Consider the following 25,800-nt stretch of genomic DNA (forward strand, 5'->3'; position numbering starts at 1 on the left):
CCCTGTCACAAACACCACCTTTACTACCTCGTGTTAAAAGCAATGTTAATGAATCTTTCATAGTAAGTATGTCAACACTTGAAATTTACTGTAACTATACATCCCTCTGTAGTCTTTTTAATCAGCTAAACATTTATTCTTGGGAAACGATATCAAGAGACACCTGTGTCAAGATTGTCCCAAATAGCCGTCCTAATATTGCCAAGTGTGCCAAAGCATGGATATATCTTTATCTTAAAAGGATAGGGGCACTTTCATCATTAAAAATACATCCTTAAAAAGATGGTAGAAAAGGGAGGTCTGTCGAGGACATTCCTGACACATGCATGTTTTCCTAGCAGCACTCTTATTACTTTTATATAGAAAGATTGGAGTGGTTAGATAACGTAGGAACTTGATCAAGCTCCCTTCTAAAACAATTAAAAGAATGTTTCCATTAATAGCATATAATTATGTTATCAGATGAAAAGTAAGGTCACTCATTGGAAAAGAACAGTAACTCTTTTAATGCATAAATAGTTTGCCAGAAGCCATCAGTCATCAGAAACATCATGTCCATAACTGAAATGCATTTAGCCCGAAATAGTGAAACACTAGTAAAATCTGGTATTCAACAGAACCTCTCACATGACAATCACAAGAGACCTTTTACTGTTCTTTGCATTCTTTCAGAGGTTTTCTTGTAATTATCCATTTACTGTATCTTTATGCATGAGGCTATTTTACCACCGTATAGATGTATAGAATGGAAATAGGATGCTTCATTGCCTAAATCAAAGATTTGACATTACACTCGTGCTACCATGAAGACCCAAGTGACTTCATTCTCTGAATCTAAGTTTAACAGAACACTAAAGCTACCATGAGGACCTAAGTTTTTCTATGCTGCTCCATGCATACAACTAGCGGGAAATTGGGAAGTGAGATCCCATTCTAATTCTAAAGACTTTAACATAATATCACAATTGGGAAGTGAGGCCCAAATACATACATAGTGGGAAATTGGGAAGTTAATCCACAAATACATACGTTAACATAATATCACGATTGAGAAGTGAGTCCCAAAAACACACATAGTATTTGGGGTCGTCCTTAACCCTAGAAATGCACTTGTAATATTGTTCTCTTGTTAATATAGTTAATCCTTTTCTCAAAAGCATAATATCACACTTACTAAGAAAACAGGGTTTCCTAGTGCACCGAAACTTTTTTTTTAATGGTAGCAGTTTCATTCAAATAAAAAGACCGAGATGATCCAACAAGAATGCAACAAGAACCTTAAACTAAATTACAAGAGAGCCATGGAAAAACAGTAACAAGATTTCGAGGGGTGAAGAAATCAAACGAATCGATCCCTTGCCTCCTGACTCCTTCCCAAGCCAATCTGTCTGCTTCGCTGTTTGCGGACCTTCTGACGTGGATAAATACAATTGAGGATCCTCCTATCCGATCCTGAATCTCGTCAAAAAAGGAGCAAAGCACCATGACAGTACCACTGTCCCTCTCAGCCATCATATCACATTCATAGAGTCTCCTTCTACAATTGTTCTATTCAATAAGCCTTGATCTAGATACTTTATTCCATGGTGAGCAGCTCTTACCTCCGCCTCATTTGCGTCTAATGTCCCCATAGGCCCCTAGAAGGCCCAAATAATATTCCCATTTGTGCAGCAAAACTATTATGAATGACTTCTTTCCCAAATGGGTGTTTCATCTGCAGATATGACCAGAGGTTGCCCAAGGTAACAGAACCTTCCATGTGCCTCCATTAGCAGTTTTTGTTTCTCAGTTACCACCCTCCACATCAAACTTGAAAGTAAGATTTAACTTCACTTTGGGCCTTTTTGCATATCGAACAGGTGGCATTCTTTCCCTTTCCCAGTTCCCACCCTTCAGTTTTCAGTATTCACTATCGCCCTTAATATATTTTTTTTTTGAAAGATGACAAATTTCATTAATATCCATAAAGCATTTGGGACCAGCAGTCCCATCCTGCATTACAACATATTAGTTTGTACTGGGTTGGGCATACCCAGACCCAGAGTAAGGTAGAAAAGGTACATGAACCAATCATTCCTTTCCTCAATTGTACTATATATGATTCAGGAGTGACCCCTGGCTCTAAACTGGCTGAAACTCAACCCTCTATCCCTCATCAAATCCTTCCTTTCAGTAATCCACACAATTAACAACAACTACCATTCTAGTGCAATCCTAATTTTTAACACTCCCACATAGTTACAAGAAACCAGTAATCCCCAGCAAAATGCAATCATGAGGCCTATCACCCGCGACCCTAAACAAAATTCTCTATTCCTTCCAGCCTTCCCAAAAGATTGAACCACCAAACTGCACCAAAAAACCAAGGAAATATACTAGGAAGAGGATCTCTTTAGCCTCACGATGAGACTCACAACCTCAGATACATATACCTCCTCATCAAGACCGAAAGCCAAGATCTCCTCATCAGATGGGGTTTTACCATCCAAAGCTTTTCTTCCTGGAGATCATTGCCTCCAATTTTTGAATCCCTACCTCCCTTTCCTCATCCCACTGCAGGCGCCTTGTGGTCCGTTCTTCCTCCAAAAGTTTGACAAATAGAGGGTGCTTATACATGGGAGAATAGGATTCTTTAATGTGCCAAAACCCAGTGAGCCTAAATAACATTTTAGACGACCTGTTCGCCTCCTCCTTAAAAAGCTTCCAATGCCTTTTTAAAGAATCCCTTGCTGCTTCTCTTTGAGTGGGCGAGAATTCGGAAGCAAGTTCCTCTATATAGGCCATCGATTTCAGAGATTCTAAAGCCACTTCCATCTCAAGGAGATCCACCGGCAATCTCCTCTTTTTGCCACTAAGGGACTTTGAAGAACCAGTACAAGAGGCGAATCGCTTTGAGCTTCCATCCTAGAATCAAGAATTCAAATCCAAAGCAAGCAAGAGGAAGATGAACCAGGGAGAATGAACCGCCTGGAAAAGGGAAAAGAAAAAACCGCCTCGGGCTGAGAATTAAGGGAGGGCCAGATAACCGCATTATGAAAAAACTTCCTCTATGATGGTGTACCATTAAGAGCACCGAAGCGGCGGTTTCCAAGGCTGCCTTAATTCTTTTGAAAAAAAGAAATTACCCCCACTACTTTGAGGCTATCCTCCAATCCTAGAAGAGCAAGTGAACTTTACAATACAATCATCATTACCTTTAAGGGGATGCTTTTTAGGACGACCGCCAAAAACCAAGAACTAAAACCATGCAATCTCTACACAAGGGGGGACAGCAATGTGTATAACAGTTAAATCAGGCAATTCTAATCCATCTTCTATCGAGTCCGTAAAGCAATTTTTTTTTTTTTTTTGGGACGATCATAAAGAAAGTCCCCAGAAATACTAGAACCAATCCAATGAAACAGGCCAGAGAACCTACACCTAATCCATCAAAGGGGGGGGGGGGGGGGGGGGGCTTTTCGGAATCCGGGCCATATTGCCAAGCTATGATTAATCCTGACTTTAGAATGGTCTACATTCAAACCAAGCAAGAAACAAATCAAAATCCACCATTTCTAACACTCTTCCCAAGAACCTGATTCGGAGCCCTATACTACCTATGCTTTATTTTTGTCCCAGAAAGATTACACCTAAAGGGTATAGAGGGCTTTTCTCCAAGCCTGGCGACCCAAAAGGTGCTGCATAAATTGACATGTCCGGAACAAACCAATCTTTGAAGAAGAAGAGTGTGAGATATTTTGACCCAAAAAGCTACTGAAAAGGCTCCCTAGCAATTTATATGCTTTCGGATTTGACCTTTGAAATCTTTTAGAAGCTTGCCCCTGCGCCCCCCCCCCCCCCCCGAAAAACGAACGAGACTCCATTCCGATTAGAAAGCTAAGTATAAGATTTGACTTTCAAATACGAATCCTGAGCACCGCCCAAGTCAGGGCCCCGCACAGAAGCTTTTTCATGTGAGAATTTGAAATTTTCCCCAATCGAATGGGGCCCACCGGATCACAAGGGGAAGACACCGAAGAATGGGACCTATCAGCCACCGGAGCACTTTCCACCAGCAAAGAGAGGTTATCTTTCGAAAGCTCAACCCCAAGTCAGGGCCCTTAATATTACTACCTTTGGAAAACATTTCTCCTTTCCATGAAAACATTTACAGGAATAAATGTCTTTTCAGTTTTCAGTTTTCACTTTTCACTTTTCACTATCGCCCTCAATATTACTACCTTTGGAAAACATTTCTCCTTTCCATGAAAAAAATTGTTTTTCCAAAAGCACTATTCGCATCTTGCATTTAAAATGATCAAGTTTTGGAAAAGAGTTATAACAATAAAGCTAGAACATTCATTTGAAAAAAAATAAAAAAAATAAAGCTAGAACATTAGTCTAAATTGAGAATATCATACCCAGTCAACAGCAAAGAAGTAACTTTGCGATTACTGATTGAAAAGGTAGTGCACATCAGAATACAAAAGTTGACCTGGTTCATTGTCTGTTCATTGTATTGTACTTATTTCTAAATTAAGAGAGCAAACCGTTTCAAAATTTTAACAAAAAGATGCATCAATAACTAAAGTCTCAAGAAAGAAAAGAAAGGATCTAAACCCTTGCAAACAAATGAACCTTGCACTGAGATATATTGTTAGAGAAACCATCCCCGTCATTTACTATGCAAGACAACCATATGGATCACAGACATAATTTTCTTCTTTAAGCAAGTTGATCACGAAATTGTAAAAAATAATACTAGAACATAAGGAACTCCATAATATTAAGAATCAAGGGTTCATTTAGGCTTTTCAGCAGTCAATAATATGAACAAATTATCTGTTGGCCACTTTTTCGTCACCAGCCTTCTACTGATGAAGAAAAAAAACAGAAAAAAGCATGATAAACTGTAAGAGAAGACATTATTACAGTACAGTAGTTACTTGTAAAGCAAAACGGCAGCAACCCCGTGTAATGTGAAGTAAAGCACTAGTAAACAACCAAGGGAAAACTTCACACGCAACATGATTGTTAGGGTCCTTAGGGAAGTAAGCATTTACTATGGGGGTATGACATTACATCGATCTTTACAATGAATATAACTACGTATATGAATACATTAATCACCAAATTATACAGATTATTCAACAAAGAAATTTTATAACAGTCAATTGGCATTTCACGTTCAATAACCGAAACAAATTAGTTGTGTTTGCATGCAACTCTGTCGAAGAGAGAACGAGCAAATAAAATAAGGGAAATGATAAATGCGCCTCTTTTCATTACTTGGGAGTTCAGACACCCAGCTACAGTGTATCTATGACTGGCTGACTGCAAAGGTGCTGATGTAATTCACATTTGAAGGAATGAAGTGACCTGATTGCCACGTACAATGCAGCTGCGTGTCCCAAGTGATGAAAAGGGGTGCATTTATCATTTCCAATAAAATAAATTAAATTCCAGATAATTCACTATTCAACCCCATGAAACTAGCTCTTTTGAAAATCAGAGAAAATGGTTGCAAACGGAGATCATCTGACAACATTGTTATTAGTAACAGATTCATGACACTTGTATAGAACAAAAGAAAGAGAAATGCTAACAACAAAGTAAACTGCCCAACCTCAGAACGAAGATAGGGAACGGATATAGCCGTAAAGACAAATCCAGCTATGATGTAATAGGAAGGAGGCTTCCCTTTAATATGAGCTGGAATGAGCCGTTTGTGGGTTGCAAGTTTGATATTGAAGGAAAGAATTTTTGACTTGCGGAGAACTCTAACCACAGCATTCTCTCCAGTAAACTTTTGAGAGACAAGATAACTAAAGCCAATACGCTCCCCATGCCTGAAAGGAACTAAAAGATCACCAAGAAATAGAGTGAGTATAATGTATACTTACACAAAGGTATAAATGGAATTAAAATGAAGATAGAAGCCAAGTGCCAAGAAACAAGATTGGGATGTGTGTCATGTGCATGGTTTTAAATTTCCACTGAAACCGACACAAAATGGTCAAAATGTTTCGTTTCCATTCCCACCGAAACATATACCAAAACCGAAACGCACATCGAAACCAAAATCGACTGTTTTATTAGTGGTACACTATACCAGTATGTGTTTCGGTTTACACTATATATAAGAGAAAAGTATTCCTACACGATCGTGTAGATAAGTTATCTACTCCGTCGGCTTAAAACACAGTGGGCCCTGTGGGAGCCGGTTTTTTCCCGCGCGTGCGAGGCGGGGGATCACCACGTCAGGTTTTCTAGGAGCAATTGCTGATCTGCGTTTCTTGTGAACTCGAGATCATAGTCCGGATTTCACAAGAAAGAGAAACTCAGAATTGCCACCTAGGTTAGGGCCTAGGACCCGTGCTTGCTCTTCCGATGAAACGTGGATAAAAGATCCCAATTTCATTGAAGGAGCAGTAAACAAAGGGATTCTTTTGCTCTGGGCCTAGAACCTGTAATTTTGCTCTATTTGTTAAGGCATGGTCCTTACAGATATCTGGGTAAGGGTTATAGTTACATTCGGGGAAGGTGTTAGGCACCCCTCATGCTTGGGTAAGCCCGGTCTCTTGACTTGATTTGGCATTTTTGAAGAATTTAATCAGAATAACTCATCTTTTTATCCTTTATTTGGATTAGGCTTAATTCCTGAATGTAAATTAAATGAATTTACAAAGAAAAGAAAAGAAGCGGTTGTTATCCTGATTGAAGTTGTATGCTGTAATATAAGTTCTGAAAGATCTCACAGCTGACCTCAATCAGGTTAACTATATCAAACGGAAAAGACAATATAAAAGGGAAAAGAAACTCTGGGTTTATGATTCCCTTCGTTTGTCCAACACTGTGGAGCACCAGGGCTCTCGTCTCTGTCTCTTTTGTCTATGGTAGGACTAGAGACAGAGTGGGGGGATAAGGAGAGGAAACGCAATCCTATTTAAAGAGAGTAGAGGGGTAAACGCAACCCTAAATCCCATAACTACACTGCACCGAGTTTTGTAATAGAAGTGCAGAAAGTTGGGAAATAAATGCAAATTTACCAGAGGAGCGAGGACGCTTGCTAAGAGACTTACAGTGTAACGGAGCTAGTTGGACAATAGAGCCTTGGATTCTCCAAAAATTTGGCAGAACAACGGCGCTAGTTGGATGGGGCTTCGGGTTTTGCCGAGATTTTGACAGAACAACGGCGTTATTTGGACAATAGGGCCTCACGTTCACCGAAGTTCAATAGGACAACGGTGCTATTTGAAAAATAGCCCAATAGTTCTCCAAAACTCGGCAGAACAACGGCACTATTTGGAAGATGTCGCTCCGAGTCTTCGGAAATTCGGCAGAGTGCTGACGCCTAATATGAGCTACCTAAGAATTTCTCTACTTTCTCCCTTCTAAAATAAAGAAACTAGGGTTTTTTAAAATTCAGAAGGGAAAACCAGAAGAAAATACTCTGGAAGTTAAAAATTAAAAACCAGAAAGTTAAAATCTTATTTTACTCTTACCCCCCCCCCTTTTATTTATAGGGGTTCGGACCAGTCAGGTCGGCAACATTTTGGAAAATGTGATTTTTCGTCTTTTTTTGTTTCGAAAAATGTGATTTTCTGTCTCTTTTGACGGGTTTTCGAGGGATCGTAACTCCTCCGTTTGGACTCTGAATCGCGCGGTCAGATCCGTTAGATTCCTCGTTGCGAGGAGATTCCAACGAGTCTAATATCGCTGGTTTTCGAACCGTGAAGTGTTTTTGGGTAAAAACGGATGTTTTCGACTCAAAGTTAACTTCTTGGTTGAAATGTCGTGTGAAAACAGGCTCTTTGGCTGTGCCGTAAAAAGCGGGATGCTGTGTAAAGACGGGCTTTTGTTACACCTCTGGGGTAAAGTTCATTTTTGATAAATTCCCTTAGTTTCATAACCTAGAGAGAGAAATTAAGAGATAGACAACAAGTTCTCTAGGACTTGTCATGAGACTCTTCCTCGCGACAACCTATCATTAGTTCCACCTTGACAAAATTGGGTATCTACAGGCCCACATTGTTTGCTTGATCCAAACCATTCATTTGATAGGTCCTCACATAGATAGGGTGTGCCCAAAAAATCAGCCCCATGGGATCATCCCAACCCTTCGAACTGTGGAGGTAAAAAATGAACAGATTTGTGAAGGTTTATACCCGTCCATTTTAACCTCCACAAATTGAAGGGTTGGGATGATCCTATGGAGCTGGTTTTTTGGTCACACCCTATCTATGTGAGGGCCCATCAAATGAATGGTTTGCATCGCCCAAACAATGTGGCCCCCCACTGTATTTTAAGCCAACGGTGTAGATAACTTATCTACTCGATATGAGGGTTTGCACACTCTATCTATATGAGGGCATATCAAATGAATGTTGTGGATCATCCAAACAATGTGGCCCCCCTATGTTTGAGCTTATCTGAGCAGCTGGTCACAAACCATTTCCTAGTATATATATATATATATATATATATATATATATATATATATATATATATATATATATATATCTGAGAAAAGTGTAGCTACAAATACATGTAGCTAACTTAGCTACACCGATGGCTTAAAATACAGTGGGCCCACATTGTTTGGGTGATCCAAACCGTTCATTTGATAGGCTCTCACATAGATAGGGTGTGCCCAAAACATTAGCTCCATTGGATGATCCCAACCGTTCAAACTGTGGAGGAAAAAATGGACAGATTTGTGAAGGTTTTTACACATCCATTTTTGCCTCCACAAATCGTAGGGTTGGGATGATCCTATGGAGCTGATTTTTTGGGCACACCCTATCTATGTGAAGGCCCATCAACGTATGTGTAGCTACACTTCTCTCTCTCTCTCTCTCTCTCTCTCTCTTTCTATATATATATATATATATATATATATATATAGAGAGAGAGAGAGAGAGAGAGAGAGAAGCGTTCCTGCGCTTGAGCACAGATACCTTATCTGCACTAGAGTTTGAAAACCCGGTTCTATTGGTCGAGCGCAAGTGGGTCCCGCCTAATACCTTTAGCGCAAAGTGTTAGACGGAAACACAGTTCTCGACTTTGTTTAAAAAAAAAGTTATCGAACAAATAAAAACGGAGGCGGACATAAAAAAATTACAAAGTACAAACAAGAAAATGCAGAAACTGTTAAAAAAATTTACAATACCCATCGGCTTTTCATATCATTCCAAAATGACTTAAAAAGGAATCAAAATATAAAAAAATGAAAAGAAGAAAGTAGAAATCGAAGATTTGAAGAGAAATGAGAAAAGAACAGAAAAGCAAACTCTAAAACCATAAAATTCTCCACAGGAAGAACAAGAAAAGAAAAAAAAAACATACCTCCTTCGAATATCGTCGTTTTTGGTATGCCATGGGTTGAAGATGAAGATAAATCTCCTAGATTTAATCTGTCTAGGACGAAATCACAAAACCCTAGCTTTAAGCAGAAGACTTCTTCCCGAAACCCTAGATTTCTCTTTGAAATCGCAAGACCGGAGAGGGTTTTCCTCTATCGCAAGACCAGAGAGGCCTTCCGTAAATAGGTCACGATGAAGGGAAAGGATGTAGGTTTTTGTAAAACTTTCCAAATCGATTTGGGTATCTCTCTCTCAAAAAGTTAAATGGGTGCCACTCATAGCGTCCAATAGCGCTATCTTTTAAAACTCTAGCGTGGATAACTAACTGCGCTCAAGCTCAGATAGCTTATCCGAGCAACCCACTATAAATACACCATCTCCCATGTTGTTTGACTCATCCAACCCATTCATTCCATAGAACCTGACATAGATAGGGTGTTCCTAACAAACCATCTCCATACAATCATCCTAACCATTCGATCTGTATAAGCACAAAATGGACCCATTTTCTAGACGTTCATTTTAAACCTCCACAAATCAACGCTTACCATGATCCTATGGAGATGATTTCTTAAGGACACCCTATCTATGTTAGGTCCTATAGAATCAACATGTAACATAACCCAAACAACATAGCTACCTACCCTATTTATATGAGCTTGCTCAGATAAGCTATCTAAGGTATCGCTTAGAAACCTTTATCTGATATATATATATATATATATATATATATATGGAGGCGCGGTACCTGAGCTCAAGCTCATAAATTCTATCTGAGGTAGAGTTTTTATATAGGCCATCTCCCATGTTGTTTGACTCATCCAAGCCATTCATTCCATAGAACCTGACATAGATAGGTTGTTCCTAAGAAACCATCTCCATAGGATCCTCCTAACCGTTCGATCTGTAGAGGCACAAAATGGACCATTTTGTAGATGTCCATTTTAAACCTCCACAAATCAACGCTTACCATGATCCTATGAAGATGATCTCTTAGGTACACCCTATCTATATTAGCTCCTATAGAATCAATATCTAACATAACCCAAACAACATAGGCAGCCACCCTATTTAACAACTCTACCTCAGAAATTCTATTAGAGCTTGAGCTCAGAAACCATTTACTAATATATATATATATATATATATATATATATATATATATATATATATAGAGAGAGAGAGAGAGAGAGAGAGAGAGGAAAGTGAAGCTACACCGCCGGTGTAGCTAACTTAGCTACACCGCCAGCTTAAAATACAATGGGCCCACATTGTTTTGGTGATCCAAACCATTCATTTGATTGGCCCTCACATAGATAGGGTGTCCACCAAAAATCAGCTCCATAGGATCATCCCAACCCTTCAAACTGTGGAGGCAAAAATGGACAAATTTGTGAAGGTTTTTACACGTTCATTTTTGCCTCCACAAATCGTAGGGTTGGGATGATCCTATGGAGCTGATTTTTGGTGGACACCCTATCTATGTGAGGGCCAATCAAATGAATTCTTTGGATCACCAAAACAATGTGGGCCCATTGTATTTTAAGCCGGCGGTGTAGCTTCACTAAACTCATATATATATATATATATATATATATATATATATATATATATATTATAGCAGAAGAGAAATTAGAGAATTTTTTGATTTGTTTGTAAAATCTATCAGATTTACACGCCCACGTTTGATTTTTTTACTTTTTAGCCCCTTAATGTTATACATATCTCATCCATGTTTCTCTTGATATACAAGGGTAATATCGTCTAACCCTCTCTCTCCCTCTCTCTCTCTCTCTCTCTCTCTCTCTCTCTCTCTCTCTCTCTCCATGGTCAGAGATATTTTTATGCATTCCTGTTACTCTTATCTATCCAGCTGATACGTGTCCTCTCTCTCTGCATGGTCAGAGATATTTTTATGGATCGCTGTTACTATCTCTTTCTAATATGAAAGGGCAATCTTCTAATATGAAAGGGCAATACGTTCCTCCCTCCCTCTCTCTCTCTCTCTCTCTCTCTCTCTCTCTCTCTCTCTCTCCCTCCCTCCCTCCCTCCCTCCCTGTCACGTGTCTTATGTCAGAGATTTTTTTGGAGATTTTTTTTTGGCATTGTGTCGACCAAATTTTCACCAGGTTGAAGTTACCAAATCGCATCCTTATCCTCTCTCTCTCTCTCTCTCTCTCTCTCTCTCTCTCTCCGGAATCTAACGTTTCCCTCTCTCTTTCTCTAAAGCCAGTTCAAGGCCTTCATAATCATCGTCGATGTCAACCCTCGCTTGGGTCTGGCCGTAAGTGCAGGTTTTAGGGTTTTCCTGTGATTTAGTTTTAGGATTTTCGTTGGATTTACCCAACGGAGATTAGCTCGTATCTGCTTCAGGGCTCTCAAAGCCTCTTTACCCCTACAAATCTTTTGCTTGATTTACTTGATTTCCTTGCCTTTCTAGGCAAAGGGGAAAAACATCAAAAAATATCTTCAGGTAGTGAAATTTCTTCTGCCCATCCTTTTGTACCTTTTATTTTATCATAATCTGTTGTTAGTGAATGCCTATGGCAAATCCAATTACTTTTACTTTTATGTCACTGGAGTTTGTTGAATCAAAGTTACCTTTTTTTTTTCCGGTGTCTGTTAGAATTATCTTATATTTTTGTTACATGTTTCATGTTTGATAGAACAATTTATATTCTTTCTATCTTTTTAGACTGCTATTTGGTTTTGATTTTTTATTTTGTTCTACATCAGCATAGCCTTTTTTAGTTGAAGTTTCCCAATATAAGTTCTTTATGTCTACGTCAATGTTCTAAGCTCTCTATGGATCGGTTCCTTTGTTTTTTTTACCGTGTCTATAAGAGAATTATCTCTCTTTTTTTACTCTGTTCTTTTTTCCAGTCAGACAAAATAAACTAATGTATCCAGCTTCTTCACATGCAACAGAAGTGAACAAATTTCTCTTAGTAAAAGTGGCCTGCAAGAAAAGAGATGCAGAAAATTAAACACCTTCCTTTCCATGCTCTGCTGGCCGCAAGACATTGCTCACAGGTTTGAGGCTCTACTTCCATTCCCATTGAATTTAAGCAACTTTATTTCCTTCCACTGTGCAACAAAGTGGTAATATGGTCCATGCTTTAGTGAATGTTGAAAAAATGCCATTGAGTTGAGAATTGTGGGTTTTACTCTATTTAGCTTAGAATTGGTTGTCAATTAAAGTGCTAAGAAGTATGTCTTACTTCTTTTTTTTCCATAGGTTCACTGCCTCTTATTTATAACCATCTGAGACAAGGCTGTCAATCCATGGAATCAAGTAAGGTCAAAACCAGATAGCAATACCAAAACATTATAGTTCATACTTTCTTTTTCACAGGTTGCGTCTCTTGAGAGCAGTATTCATGAAACCTTTCAATGTCAAATTTTTGGAGTTCCTGTTTTATGTTCGTCAAGGGCTTCTAGGTTTTTTAATCAAATGGCTTCAAATACACCTATTTTGTGGACAAAGAATCTTATATTCGAAATTACATTACTGTTGGTGTGGAATTTTTGAGCTACATGGTTGCTATGTTAGTTAATCAAATGGCTTCAAATACACCTATTTTGTGGGCAAAGAATCTTATATTCGAAATTACATTACTGTTGGTCTGGAATTTTTGAGCTACATGGTTGCTATGTTAGTTAATCAAATGGCTTCAAATACACCTATTTTGTGGGCAAAGAATCTTATATTCGAAATTACATTACTGTTGGTGTAGAATTTTTGAGCTACATGGTTGCTATGTTAGTTAATCAAATGGCTTCAAATACACCTATTTTGTGGGCAAAGAATCTTATATTCGAAATTACATTACTATTGTTATGGAAATTTTTATTGTGTATCATTATTTACCTTGGGAAAAAACTCATTTTCGCTACACAGTAGCTATGCCATGGAGCCAAAGCTTCTATTCTCTTCTTATTTGTAACTTCTTATCTTTCCATCATTCATTTGGATGCCTTTTTTCAATGCTTTTATGCTACGTAACGGTACTGGGTTTCTCTTATATGGACTGCAATTAGTTATTTGGATGCCTCACTTGATCAGGACAAATTCTAGAGCAGGAAAGGATTTTATCAATTGAACAAACTGTTTATACTATCTTGACATCGAAACTTATGTTTTTTTTTGGTTGGCTGAAACTTATGTTTCTCCATGGTGTACCCAATTTTCAGGTATCTTGCCATGGTTCAATATCATACGGGAGACATGGCGGGGACCACCCTAATGGTGATGCTCGGCACAAGGATAGCAATCCCATGTTTACCCTAATGGGGATGCTCGGCACAAGGATAGCAATCCCATGTTTAACCTAATGGGGATGTTTGGCACGGGATGCATATTCTGCTCAGAGTTACAGGCCAATGGGCATCTTCTCACATTGAAGGTACTTCCCATTAGATCACTATCTTTAACACAATCCTTGCTAAATTACAAGTTCCAATTGCATCATTTTTGTAACCCTGCTGAATTACGGTTTCCAGTTATATTTTCTTAGTATATATGGATTGAAATATTGGTGTTTTAGTTGTGTACTGCAGTCCAACCACTAAAAGTGCTGCTTGGGCATTATCTTGGAAAATTACATGTACTTTAGCTTTAAGATATTCTTCAAGTTCCTTCTACAATACCTTGATCTTTTTCAAAAAGTAGTCAACATCTTGGAAATGCTAAAAAAAAAATATTCCTCCTTTTTTATAGATAAATATGGCTTTAAAGTTGAGTTGAGTTGAGTTGAGTATGGCTTTAAATTTGCGAGGCTTTTCTTTTGTAATTTCTTTCTTCCAAGAAAGCTTTTTGATTTTTCTTTCACGAGACCTACTTTGTTTGCAACTGCACATTGGGGCATGGATGTGGTGAAATTGACCCATCAAGTTTGAGGTCTATGTCTGCCCTTCACTAATGTAAACACTATCATGTAATCTTTGTGTAACCTTCCATCTTCCTTAGGCAAAGAGAAGATAAACCCACTAACCCCTTCTGATATCTGTTTTGTATAGCCATCATGTCTTATCTCTTTGAGTCAGTTTTAGAGAGGGAGGCTGTTGTTTTTTTCCCCTGATTCAATATGTTTTATTTTACATTTTGAATTATGTGTTTTTTGGAACTCTAGGCTAACTACCAAGTAAGTGGATCGAGGTTTTGAATTGTTTCAACTGTAGCATTTAAGATAGCAAGGGGGGTGGGCCTGTAGCTCAATGGTTGAAGCTTTGTATCTCAACCTCGAGGTTACAGGTTCGATCCTAGCATACCTATCAAAAAAAGCATAAGATACCAAGGAAATAGAGACCAATATTTGCAAGTTACAAGTTTCTGGAGAGCTCTTTCTCTTGGATTTAGTCTACGGGATTGTGATTTTCCTTCCCTCGGGCCACTTTTCTACTTTTTCTATTCACAATGCACCCCACAAATTATCTATTTTCCTCATATGTTGTATGGTTTATTCTCACTCAATTGTATCAATCCTTTGGTTGATATGAATAATCGCCATCTAGCTCACTAAGCTTCGTAACTTCATAAAACTCAAATGGACAATTTTATGATACATTGTAACATTATTCATTTGCTATGGCCTAGGGAGGGCTATCATAAAATCCGGATTTTTCATCTTGGCATATAGATAAAATCCAGAATTTAACACGTCTTTCAAACTAAAATGTGGATTCTACATACCACTTATCCAAACAGCCCCTTAAGGACCATATGAAGTAAGCCCTGTAGTAATTGAAAACTAATGCTGAGTTTCTTTTTGTCCCTGAAAATTTAGTGGTTTGCTCTAACTCATATGGCATATTGTTGTCTTATGCAGAATGGGTTTCGGGATTAACTGAATTTGGGAAGAAAGCAAATGATTTGATGTATCTGATGCACATCATCCTAGAAGAGAATTCATTCTAGGCAGTGAATGTAGCACAAAAATGTTGTCACAGTCGAAAGATATACTATGGGCTACCCTCCGTATCTTCCTGCATGCAGCTGCATACCGGTATCATCATGTTCAGTGCTTATGTTTTGTATGCCGCCTTTATATAGATTCTAAAGATGGTGCCCAGAGATATATTCTTTCGTTTTACAAGATATTCCCAATTGGCCCATATTTAAATATCACTTTCTACAAATTCTATGAGAATTACACATCACTTTTAACAAATGCACCCATTCAACTCACATATTTTCAATCCTACCCTCTCCTTTATGCTTTTTAACAAAGGCACCCATTAAAGCCACATAATTTCAATCTTACCCCCCTGCTTTATGGTTTTTTAATAAAAAAATCTATAGAGTGATCTTAACCATCTGATTTAAGAGGAAGTATGAAAACTGCTATAGATTGGAGGGCTAGGATCAGCCTATGGAAATGATTTTTGGGGCACAACCTATTTATGTTGTGTCCCATCACATGGACGGTTTGGATCAACCTATGACGTAGTCTGTACAGTTTTTGTCGGCCCGTGCATCGCACGGGGTTTTTTACTAGTATATATATATATATATATATATATATATATATATATATGAGTTAAGTGAAGCTACACATACGTGTAGCTAACTTAGCTACACCGACGGCTTAAAATACAGTGGGCCCACATTATTTGGGTGATCCAAACCATTCATTTGATAGGCCCTCACATTGATAGGGTGTGCCCAAAAAATCAGCTCCATAGGATCATCCCAACCCTTCAAACTGTGAAGGCAAAAATGGATAGATTTGTGAAGGTTTTTACACGTCCAATTTTGCCTCCACAAATCGTAGGGTTGGGATGATCCTATGGAGCTGATTTTTTTGGCACACCCTATCTATGTGAGGGCCCATCAAATGAATGGTTTGCATCACCCAAACAATGTGGGGCCCACTGTACTTTAAGCCGTTGGTGTAGCTGAGTTAGCTACACGTATGTGTAGCTACACTTTTCTCTCTCTCTCTCTCTCTCTCTATATATATATATATATATATATATATATATTACATGTGAATTGTAGTGTATGCATTATGTATAAATATTTATATATATTACATGTGAAAAGTGGTATGCACAGAATTATTAGACACGCACGAGAGTGCATGCTAGGTATTCGATGTTGCTAAACCATTATGGGCCGTTTTTCGATTATAAGATGGCCTTTTAGAGTGTATTTGTGCTTATCATAGCACGTACTAAAGTATCAACTTAAATGACCATCATTTGTATAAGTTTACATGCGATTTTTGTGATTTTACATGATTTCCGCATAAATTTTCCTCCGAAACCAACATGTTTCCATTTCCGTCACAGCCAAGACACACCAAAACTGAAACATGAAACCTTAGTCATGTCACTCTCCTTTATCCAGAGAAAGCGTTAGTTCCCAAATTTGGAGAATACCTGCCTACCTCATAGTTATCTATCTATATCTATAAAGCTGAACGTGGTGAGCTGGGGTGTCACCACGTGTCACCCCTACCCCGAAATTTAAAAACGCTTGCATTCCCTTATTTAGTACCCCCACGTGGCACCCCAAAATTTAAGAACGCTTGCATTCCCTTATTTAAAAAATGTCTTTTTTTAAGGATAATACCGCAAGGAATTTCAAAAGTTACTCTTTCCAAATTACATGGCACGTTTCCTAATGCCTTAATCAATAACTTATCGATATTTATATTGTTGATAATTTATCTTTGACTGATTTGGTTAGACGACCCATCTTATTTTTCTCCGTTACCGTCTCAAACACGTTTCATATTCCTAAGCAAGAGTCAAAACCCAAACGACACTTCTCTTTCTCTCCATCTCAACGGATACGCCCCGTGCATCGCACGGGACTGCAACTAGTTAAATTAAATACTTGGATATTTCTCCTACTTATTACAAGCATACATACATAGTAATAATAGTGCAACTGCTGATCATACTGTTGGAGTGGCAAGTGTCAGCTAATTACCATTATCATTCATACCATAGTTTCCGGTCTAAGAATTAGAGGCAGAAAACCATATGAGAATGAATGAGTGGTTTTCATTTACAGCATGAGTTATATTAGTTAAACCAAAAGCATGAAACAAACGATAGAAATAGGACGCATGAATTCCTGGATTATAGAATAGATGTATGCTCTACGATATAAGTATAATGAAATCATTATACGCAATTGGTACTGACACCATAAATTTAGGCATTTCCACCATCTCAATGTGTCTTGCTTGATTTGCTTTTACTTTTCTACATATGGGAGTGACATGCCTAATTTTAAGGGTGACTATCTGATGTGTTTGCCTTTAACTGCGGATATGTTTATGAATCATTGAGAGAATCAGAAATCATTTCAAAAACATTCTGGAATGTCTAAAAGGTTTCCGAAAGGTGTCTGGAATGCTTGTGTAGTAGTGAAATTGGCCTCTAATAATTGACCTCGTGTTTAAAGACTAGCTAGCACAATTAATTTATGAACATATGTTGCGTTTTAAGTTGTTTTAGGCTGTTTCAGGTCTTGCTGTATGGGCCCACTATTCATGTCACCATTCACATCACTATTTATATGTTGAGGGGAGTAGTGGTTATGCCATTTCAAAGAGCATCTGCAATACAAGTAAATTTCTCCTACATATTACAAGCATAACATATAGCAATAATAGTGCAACTGCTAATCATACTGTTGGAGTGGCAAGCGTCATTTGATCCCATAATCCTGGATATCTGTGCAGAGCTAATTACCATTATTCATACCATAGTTTAAAGTCTAAGAAATAGAGGCAGAAAATCATTTGAGAATGAATGAGGGGTTTCTATTTAAAGAGTTATATTCATGGTTTTAAATTTCCCCCAAATGACCGAAATGGTTACATTTCCATCCCCATAGAAACGAAATCCACATGAATTCCTTCCACGTCATTACTTCCGAACGAAATTCCCAAAATTCAACTGAACATGGAGTCGGGGTCCTTGGAGAGGAGATTGGTCATTGTACTTTCTTATACTTCATTACATCGTACTTCTTTACTGACTTTACTATTCCAGACATGTGCGCCAATGCATGCCACTAGGTGTTCGATGTGATTAAGCCATTATGGATGGCTCTCTTGCTTATGTGATGGTTTCTATGTATTGGTGCTTATTCTACCACTTCCCAAAGTTTCATCATTTGCTTACGATTTTGGTTTTATGCATTTTGGTCATTTCGGTTTCGGTTTTGGTGGGATGGAAACGAAAATCATTTCGTGTAGGATTCAGTGGAAATTTATAACAATGATTGAATAATGCAAAATGTAAAAGAATAAAAAATTAGATTGCGTCAGTCATTGTAAAGAAGAATCATACTACATGGCCAATGGGTGATCAATAAAATGCAAAATATGAAATTAATAAAAAAGCTTAATAAAAGTTCAAAATGCTTACTTGTTCCATCATTTGCAATATCAATTCCATCAAAACTAAGGATAATATCAGAAGGCTTCAAAAAATGGGACTCTGGAGCAGTGGGCTCTATTCTTCTAATACGAACACCTTTTTGGTCAGGCGACATCCCCATTGCCTTGCGCAGATCAGGATTTTCCATCTTCTGCCACTCAACGCCAAGATTCGGGAATCCTGACATGAGAAAAGTAGTATTGTAAGGATCCCATCATTGCATAAGCATAAGAATATAATTGGTCTCTGGTGTCAGTTTCCAGTGACAAGTTAAGGATTTACATGACGATGTGGACCCAAAAAGATAGAGGAAAATAACAGTATACAGAAAGTAAGTCAATAAGAACAGTCACAGGAACCATATATATGACAAAAAAATTTGTCTTGTGTATGATAATACCTGTATATTCTCCCGACTTTTCAAAGTCATCAATGAAGTGCTTAATGACTGGTGTTGGTATGACATATCCAATATTTTCTACATCTTCATGTTTAAGCGACTGAAATGCTATACCGACACATTTACCTTTACCGTTAAAAGCAGGCCCACCAGAATTTCCTGAATTTATAGCTGCATCTATCTGCAAAGCCAACTCATAAAAAAGATAATCAATGCAAAACTACAAGGCAAAATTAAGCTTCAAAAGAACACTTTGACACACACACACACACATAAAATTAAGCTTCAAGAGAAACTTTGACACACATATCATATCAATAGGCTGGTGGGCGGAAAAAAATAAGAGAGTAAATTCCAAGTTGAAACCTGAAGTCCCAGAAGCTCTGTGGAGCCATGGACATAAGATAAGATCTCCATGCGTGACACAACACCACTTGTCACAGAGATTGTTTCTCCCCCGATTGGGTAACCAACAACAGTCACTGCATCTTGGAGTGCAGGTAAAGGTCCAAACTCCACTGGTGAAACTCCTTCCCAAAATTCATCATCGCTAACTGTTAGCAAGGCTGCAGAATCACAAAACTATGCACTGGTTAACATTCATACTCAGGAAGCTGAAGTTACCAGATCACATTTGTCTATCAAAGCTTGCACATAGACATCTGCAAATTATTCTTCAAACATATGCATGCTAAAAGGATGCAAAACACCGAGCACAAATCCCTTTTTCATATTCATGTACTTGAAGTGGTAGCACATAGTCCCACAAAACACACCATGGCTGTCAGAAAGAAAAATCACCAGGATAAAAGAGAGCTCCTGAGTGCAGTTAATATAAATATATACTATTTTGATTCAATAGATACTATTATTTATTAGTCAACACTCAGCAGTAAATTTAAAAACACATATCACATGAAGAATGCAGCTTGTGCTTGTCTATTTCCTAAGTGCAATTGATATAAATATATACTATTTTGATTCAATAGATACTATTATTTATTAGTCAGCCAGTAACTTTAAAAACACATATCACATGAAGAATGCATCTTGTGCTTGTCTATTTCATAGTTTTAATACCCCCCACCTCTTTACCACCATTGTGTAAGACTAGATAGTTAAGTAATCACTTCATGCTGTGACTAAAATGTTGTGGCCGGTTTTATGGGGAAGCGTTTTTTCATCTAGTGAAAGAAAACCTAAAGCAATGGAAGATCAGCATTAGGATGAGACAGCTCGACCTTTGTTTTCACGTCATGGATAACATCACCAACAGTTCTATGAGTAACATCACCAACAGTACCATGTTTGGGCAGCCTAATACTGCAAATTACCACTTCGTCCACTGTGAAGTGATGAAGAGGAACTTTCAGAGTTTTAAAACCTTGCACCTTGCAAAGAAATGTCCAATACATCATAGTCCAAGATAGCAGAAGTACGGTTGTAGTGGACCACACTTCAACTCTGGCCTTGGGGAAAGCAAGCTTGAGTAATGTGAAATTGAAAACACAGTTTTGATATTTTGCTCACTAATATTTCGTAGTTTCTAAAATGTGGGCATACCACACATGGGATTGAAAGCAACATCCATTGAATCACCGACAAAAGCATGCACACCACATATGTTACTAAGACAGAAAATGAATGATCCGCTGGCAATTGGTACATGCCAAGTAACAAATGGAATTAAGGAATGTCAAAGAAAACATTGCACTTATATCTATTATTAACAAGAAATGATTGCTATAATCCATTTGCTGCTTTTCCTGAGAATGCAGGTGCGTTTCCTTATAACATTGAAAGAGCAACCAAACTAAATAAGAGCATAAAATCAGGAATCTTCACTAGAAATCATACTCAAGTCCATTAGAACCACATAATGGTTGTTTCATTCTTACATACATGAATTCTAGGTTATTGCATCAAGTTCTCCTAAAATAATCAAAGCTCTTCTAATACATGAATGACCAATTTACCAAAACAGAATATGAAAGCTTATACATCAACACTTTCACAATATTTAGTCAAATGACATCACCTGTCAAGAGTGATCCTAAGGCATTCCCACCCCAAATCAAAATATGTGAATAAATTAAATCAATGTGAAGTTCTTTCACAAGTCATTGCCAATCCAATGCTTTAATGCAGCTCCAAAACACAAATTCCATTAAACCTGTTAGAAATGGGATTAGGGTTAGAAAGAGAGGAAGAAGAAGTGGAGTGAAGGATGGAGAGTCTCCACTAGGGAGCTCCTCATGTAAATGATGTATATATAGGCCCATCTAGGGCAACAATGGTACAATGACAATAATACCCCTAATACTCTAAGTAATGACTAAACTTCCCTACAACATTATTCAACACTCCCCCTTAAACTGGAGTGTATATACTATGGAACTCCAGCTTGCTACAAACAACTACAACAAACAACTAAAAATATAACAAAAAAAGGATCATACATCAAAAAGTACAATAAGCTCATAAACACATCCAACTTGGTATAACACTCATCCTCAAGCTGGTGTGGTAACATAATGAAAACATAACAAAAAGACAGCAACGGCCAAAAGTACAGCAGCGAGATCGACGACCACCAAAAAGAGCAGCCCCCCCCCTGAAGTAACACTACAGCGAGAGCAATCAAACAGGGCCTCCACCTTAATGAGAGCAAGACGAGCAAATCTACATATCAACGAGCAATGTAGGCGTCATGGCAGGAACAAGTAACGGTCCAGCGAGCAAAATAGGCACACCAAAGGTGCGCACATGAGAAACGGCGAAGCACCACGAGCAGAAACACCAGCTAAGCAGCACCATGCCAATAGAAGATAACCACCGATGGGGAAACCATCAGAGACAAGGTCAACGGGGAAACCATCGCCTGAAGACTAAGAAGAGAAAGAGGGTAACCAACCAACGATGGGGAAACCATCGTCTGGTGACATGGTCGACAGTATGAACATCATCGCCTGAAGACAAGAAGAAAATGAGGGAAAAGATAAACCAACCAACGATGGGGACACCATCGTCTGGAGACTAGGTCGACGGCAAGAACATCGTCGCCTGAAAAGAGCCAATCAACGATGGGGAAACTATGGCTCGGAAAAGACAGGTCGGCAGGAAAAGATTGTCACCTATAAGAGAGACAACCAACGATTGATATGGAAGCCATTGCTCGAAAAAGGAAGGGATAGGGCATAAAGCCGAGAAGATAAAGAGACGAGAAAACGAACAATGTAAAGAGGAGACAACAGGACTGACTAGGGAGCACAACAACACCCCCTCGGGCGCCCGAGACTACATGGGCCCAGAGAAGACAAAATAACATAAGTAATGTTGACAACAAGACAAGTCGACAACAAGACTAGAAGACATCAAGACAAAACTCGCTCAAGGAAAGAAAACAAAGAGGACAGCATCAAGAGAAATAACAACAAGACATGAAAACAAGACAACACTACCTCAAGAAGATAAAGACAATACTAACAAAACTCCTTCTCAACAAAAGACAACAAAGAGGACAATACTCCCCCTAAAGAAAAGATACAAAGAACCACATGACAACACTCCCCCTCAAGTTGAAGCCACGGGCTCTCAACTTGCAACCAAAAGATGAAAAGCAAGGCGCAACACCTCCGTTGAACATTTCACAAAACACTTAGTATGCGCCTTGAATAACAACATAAAGGACATACAAAAACACAAACAACGCAAATGACAAAGAAGACAATGGAAAGAAAAAGATAAGAGATGATAAGAAGACAGCCATAAGGCAACAAAATAAAAAATAAAAAACACCAACAACTATAAAAGAAGACTTCCAAGGCACCATACCTCTTTCGGACATTTCAGCTAACACTTGGTATGGGCCTTGGATAACAACCCAAAGTAAGAGAAAATATAGAGATTTGGAGGAAGCTTGGGTGTATTGAGAGCAATTTGGGATGATGGTGAGAAAGTATGGTAAAAAAGGGATCTGAGATTATGAGTTGAGATTGGGAGTTTTGAGTGAAGAGCCAAAGAGGCCAAAAATATATATTAAAAAAAGAAAATAAAGGGTTGGAGTGGAGATTTAGAAAGCCAAAAAAATGTTTGAGAAGCTTCCCCAATGAATTCAAAAGAGAAAGAAAGAATACGAGATTTTGGCTGAGATCTGGGGTTTGAATGGAGATTTGTGAAGGGAGGAGAACCCAAAAATGGGTTTAAGGCAACCCAAAAGTGGGATGGAGGAGCTTCACGGCAACAAAGAGAGGGGAGTAGAGGGTTGCAGCAAACTAGAGAGAGATGAATGTATGTGTGTTTTTTTTCCGGAACATGATTTAAGGCAGAGGAAATTGAGAGAGAGAGAGATTTCAGAGAAATTCTAGGGAGTATTTACTCAATTATGGGTTTGCCCAAAATCTGAGAGATGCGCAATATTTTAGGGAGAATCTTGGGGGATCTAGGAAATTAAAAAAAGGAAAGAAAATGTTTTGTGGGTTTTCGAGAGAGAATCAAGGGAGAGAAAATAGGTGGAGAAAATTTAAGAGTGATACTGTAGGGATTTTGTGGAGATAGTTTAGAGAACAAAAAAGGATAATTGCGCTATGCGCAAAAACAAAGAGAGGGAGAGCGCGAGGCGAGAGAGATGCGTGGAGAGAGACTCTTCTTCTTTCTTCTTTCCCATTTGGATCTTTGCTTTGATACCATGATAGAAATGGGATCAAGGTTAGAAAGAGAGGAAGAAGAAGAAGAGTGAAGGATGGAGAGTCTCCAAAGAGCTCCTAATGTAAATGATGTATATATAGGCCTAGGGCAACAATGGTACAATGACAATAATACCCCTAATACTCTAAGTAATGACTAAACTTACCTACAACATTAAGCAATATTTAAATAAATCACAAGCAGTGAAATGTAAAGCTCTTCGACAAGTCATTGTCAATTTAATTCTTTCATGCAGCTCCAGAACACAAATTCCATTGAACCCATTAAATAACATCTAATCAAATCACAATCAGTAGCTTTGCCCTGTTACCTATATCACATTCGGTCCCAATCGCAAGCACGGTTGCCAGGTATTTCGAATCCGACCCACGTTTCTTTAGCTTAACCTGAGTGTGATGCTCAACAGAATGCACATTTGTCAGCACCCGTCGCCCACCTATGACAAACCCACTACTGCTCGAACTATACTGACGCTTCATCTGCCATGGAAGTGAAAAACTCGGCTCTGTATGAACACAAAAAACCTTCACAACAGCGTCCATCAACGGATTCTCCGAATTATGCCTCTCTGATACGACTAATTCAGAGTCTCCATTGTTCAAGATAGAACGAGAACCAATATAAAAAAAAGGAAAAAAAAAAAAAAAAAAAAAAGAACTTCTTCGCAATGGGGGATTTACGAAAACTCCGTTCTCGGGTTTTTTTGGAAGGAATTGGGGACTTTGAAGGGATTGGAGACTTTGAAGGGATTGGTGACTTTGAAGGACTGCCCCGTTTACGGGGCTCAGTAGGGAGATCAGTCTCGGGGATTTCTAGGGTTCCGGTGACTGGTGTCTTTGGCTTTCGGCCCCTTTTCCTCTTTCGTTCTTCCATTTCTTAATTAGGGTTTTTTTTTTCACCCTCTTCTTTATTCTTTTGTTTTTTTCCCCTGTTTATGAACAGAAACCCAAGAAGAAGAGAGAGCCCTAATAACCAGTTGTGAATCTCCTGTCTCTTGGAGAGCAAGCCAAATCATCTTCCGGGTGACCATGTACTGCAAATAAGATATTGAGGTGTCCATGTACTGCAAATAAACACCCCTTCTCGCTCTTGCGAACAAATCCATGAGGAGGAAGTGTCATATAGACTTGTTCAAGATATCCATTTAATAACATCCAGTTGATATAGAGGTCAATCTTTGTTCGCATCAATGGAGAGGACTCTAATTGATTTTGTATTTGTGTATCAACGTAATCAATGACGTAGATTTGAGCAATGCCCTTTGCTACCAGAACAATGCACCTCTCAATAGAACCATATGGTTTAAACTTACAGGTACAGACCCACTTGCACCCTACTGGATTTTTCCTTCTGACAGAGAGTACACTACTCATGTTTGATTCTTCTATGAGGCATCTATCTCTTCTTCCACTGCTCTCTTCCTCTTTGGATGTTATAAATCCTCTTCCAAATTGGTTGGCTCCTTTACTAAAGAGATACCTAACAAAAAAAATTCTTTATAATGATAGGGAGTGATTGAGTGAAATGCAACAAGCTAAGTAACAGGATAATCAATGGAGCAATTGGGAAAAAATCAATTGACATATCAAAATCTAGACTAGGCATGACAAAAAAAGATTCTCAAGCTATAACAAGATCAGAAGGAGAAATACCAGAGTCCGACAAAGCATGTCGGGGAGTGATGCTGGGCAAATTTCCTCCTTGTATTTCCTTAGATTCCGTTCACTTGTTTTCTAGCGGCAGGAGAAGAAAAGAAAGCAAAAGAATCTGACGTGGAAAAGAAACTGTGAGAAAATTCTTTTTTCTTATTGTTCACTTAGCCGAGAAAGAAAGAAAATATGCAGGCAAAGTGGTTTTCTCAGGAAAATAATTTTCTCATCATTTTGGTGAGAAAATTTAGAGGAAAAGTACAAGAAAGTTGGTTTTCCACATAATTATATAGAATTT

General features: G+C 38.4%; 1 protein-coding gene and 1 long non-coding RNA gene across 2 annotated transcripts in view; one reads left to right on the plus strand and one right to left on the minus strand.

The window, feature by feature from the left end:
- Positions 1–25,364, minus strand: part of LOC143879342 (protease Do-like 9) — a 28,976-nt gene extending 3,612 nt beyond the window's left edge. Inside the window, exons 1-5 of the mRNA XM_077381694.1 lie at positions 24,164–25,364; positions 19,513–19,712; positions 19,147–19,327; positions 18,735–18,926; positions 5,606–5,838 (exon numbers count right to left, since the gene is read on the minus strand). Of these exons, the coding sequence (XP_077237809.1) occupies positions 5,606–5,838; positions 18,735–18,926; positions 19,147–19,327; positions 19,513–19,712; positions 24,164–24,395 (1,038 nt within the window). The 5' untranslated portion in view covers positions 24,396–25,364. The remainder of the gene's footprint in view (positions 1–5,605; positions 5,839–18,734; positions 18,927–19,146; positions 19,328–19,512; positions 19,713–24,163) is intronic.
- On the plus strand, positions 11,375–12,929 carry LOC143879343 (uncharacterized). Its single transcript, XR_013251200.1, has 3 exons — positions 11,375–11,817; positions 12,273–12,377; positions 12,583–12,929. It is a non-coding gene; the product is annotated as an uncharacterized LOC143879343 (long non-coding RNA).
- Positions 25,365–25,800: the final 436 nt, after the last annotated feature.

Source organism: Tasmannia lanceolata, unplaced genomic scaffold (genome assembly GCF_043159265.1).
Source record: "Tasmannia lanceolata isolate RefF3 unplaced genomic scaffold, GAP_Taslan_0.1 ptg000006l, whole genome shotgun sequence".
In the NCBI taxonomy this organism is placed as follows: Eukaryota; Viridiplantae; Streptophyta; class Magnoliopsida; order Canellales; family Winteraceae; genus Tasmannia; species Tasmannia lanceolata.